Genomic DNA, 2024 nt, shown 5'->3' on the forward strand with positions numbered 1-2024 from the left:
GGCAAACTTTATGCACTAATCTGCTGATACTGATACAAGAAAAAAAGAACCCTAAGCTTGGCCAAAAATATTGTTCAGTGATGTATCGGTCTTTTGCTGGTGATTACAAGGTAGTGTTAAGCTCCTGTCACACCTTGACAATTTAGACAGCGTATAACTGATGTATGAAAAACGTATAAGTTATGCACAAGTTACTTATAAGTTATGAGCTAGACAACACGACTTATGAGTAACTTACACTTTACGTATGACAACAATTAGATACCTAAAATCAGTGTGTGTACGGAGGTCATCTAAATAGGACAGCCTTCTTGTCTTTTAATGATACACAGGATATGGGTACATCTTGGAGCCGGACTGATAGAGGAGAGCTATCTGTAATCCTGAGGCATAGAGGCAAGACGCATATGGGTCAGGGCATGGATGGCGTGTCAGTTTCTGATACGGACAGCTAAGCATCCACCTGATGCAACACTTAGACACATGAGGTACAAGAAGCAGTGGAGGACCTTGTTCGGGGCTCAATCTTTGCCGGACGCTCGCGGACGTGATTTTTGAGCCCACAGCTGTGTAAGCTCCAAGCATTTTTCTCTGTCCTGTGACAACCTGATCTGGAATAAACTTTTTTACTCCTGTTTTATAGTCCATTTTTCATGGTTTTACCCAGTTTGAGTCAAGAGTAGTAAACAACTTGCTCCCAGAAAAAAGATCCGGTCGGGAAGTCCCGATGCGCAACTGACTTTAAGGGGACATAACTTCCTCATTTAACAATTGGTGTTTCCGCCTGGTTTGGGCGGGTTTACGGGCGGTAAACTGCAGCAAGGTTAATACCGCGATCAAATAAATCTTTTTATACAGGCCGTTGCTTCCGGGCGCATTGCTTCCCCCATCAGGACCCTGGCTTGTGACATTTCATAGACATTACGCTGTTATGCATAAGTTAGGCTGTCGTTGGACGTACACTCTGGACTCGTTATGAATACTCTATGCATACACCTAAAAAGTGGAAGAATACATAGAAAGTTCAGCGTATGGCAGCGTTTTAGGAGATTCTGGGATGTCAGGCTAAATGGTCATGGTGTGACTGGCTTTGGCAGCAGTTCTGACTTTTCTTGTGCATCTATCAGCGGGGTGATGCTGCGTGGATCAGGAATCAAGTGGGACCTGAGGAAGTCCCAGCCGTACGACAAATATGACGAGGTGGAGTTCGACGTCCCTATTGGAACCAACGGAGACTGCTATGACAGGTAACGGGTGGCGTTCATTGCAAAAGACCAGAAAACTTGTTTTCGTTTTGTTGGAGCTTAAAAAAGAAAAAGTTGTTACCATTTTATACTGAGGTTTTCTGTTTGCGTGCATCCAGGTATCTGTGCAGGGTGGAGGAGATGAGGCAGTCGCTGAGAATCATGCTGCAGGCGCTCAACAAAATGCCAGAGGGAGAGATAAAGGTGGACGATGCCAAAGTGGCTCCACCTAAGAGGTCTGAGATGAAGGTAGGAGAAGCAGATGGCTTTTCTTCTCTGCAGCATTCTGTTCATTTCTCACACAGTCAGAGCAAAAACTGGACGGTTCAGGGTTTCTAATACTTCTATATGATTTAAGTGACCTTCTGTTCCTTTCAGACATCCATGGAATCCCTGATCCATCATTTTAAACTCTACACAGAGGGCTACCAGGTTCCCCCAGGGGCCACATACACCGCTGTAGAGGCTCCAAAGGTGAGGCCCCTCATGCACTCGCATATAATGTAATATTCTTCTTTGCTAAACATGATGCTGCCTGTTTGAATACTGGCTAAGTGATAAGCTAGAATAAAACTGTTCCCACTCAGAGACATGATCGCATTAGTTCACCAGATTAATGGTGATTTATCAATTACTGAAATTATATTTAAATAATCTGGGAACTGAATCTTTAACTGGATTATGCGTAAACTATAATGTTTAATTAATTAAATGAACCTCTGACCCTGAACAGAAGTAGACAAAATAAATCTAAAAGTTTTCCATTTAGGATTAAAACTA

At 43.0% G+C, this 2024-nt stretch overlaps 1 protein-coding gene across 1 annotated transcript; it reads left to right on the top strand.

The window, feature by feature from the left end:
- Positions 1-960: 960 nt before the first annotated feature.
- Positions 961-1766, top strand: LOC107081464 (NADH dehydrogenase [ubiquinone] iron-sulfur protein 2, mitochondrial-like). The gene is made up of 3 exons (XM_015369638.1): positions 961-1247; positions 1364-1493; positions 1623-1766. The coding sequence occupies exons 1-3, from the start codon at positions 976-978 to the stop codon at positions 1749-1751; spliced, it is 531 nt and encodes a 176-aa protein (XP_015225124.1). The 5' UTR covers positions 961-975; the 3' UTR covers positions 1752-1766.
- The last annotated feature ends 258 nt before the right edge of the window (positions 1767-2024 follow it).

Source organism: Cyprinodon variegatus, unplaced genomic scaffold, assembly GCF_000732505.1.
Source record: "Cyprinodon variegatus isolate N-32 unplaced genomic scaffold, C_variegatus-1.0 Scaffold5222, whole genome shotgun sequence".
NCBI classification, from domain to species: domain Eukaryota; kingdom Metazoa; phylum Chordata; class Actinopteri; order Cyprinodontiformes; family Cyprinodontidae; genus Cyprinodon; species Cyprinodon variegatus.

What these genes read in the sequence shown, in the direction of transcription:
- LOC107081464 (XM_015369638.1), top strand. Translation starts at nt 976, where the DNA reads ATGAATACTCTATGCATACACCTAAAAAGTGGAAGAATACATAGAAAG. An exon ending in AACGGAGACTGCTATGACAG is followed by an intron (nt 1,248 to 1,363) that starts GTAACGGGTGGC and finishes GCGTGCATCCAG; the next exon opens with GTATCTGTGCAGGGTGGAGG. An exon ending in CTAAGAGGTCTGAGATGAAG is followed by an intron (nt 1,494 to 1,622) that starts GTAGGAGAAGCA and finishes TGTTCCTTTCAG; the next exon opens with ACATCCATGGAATCCCTGAT.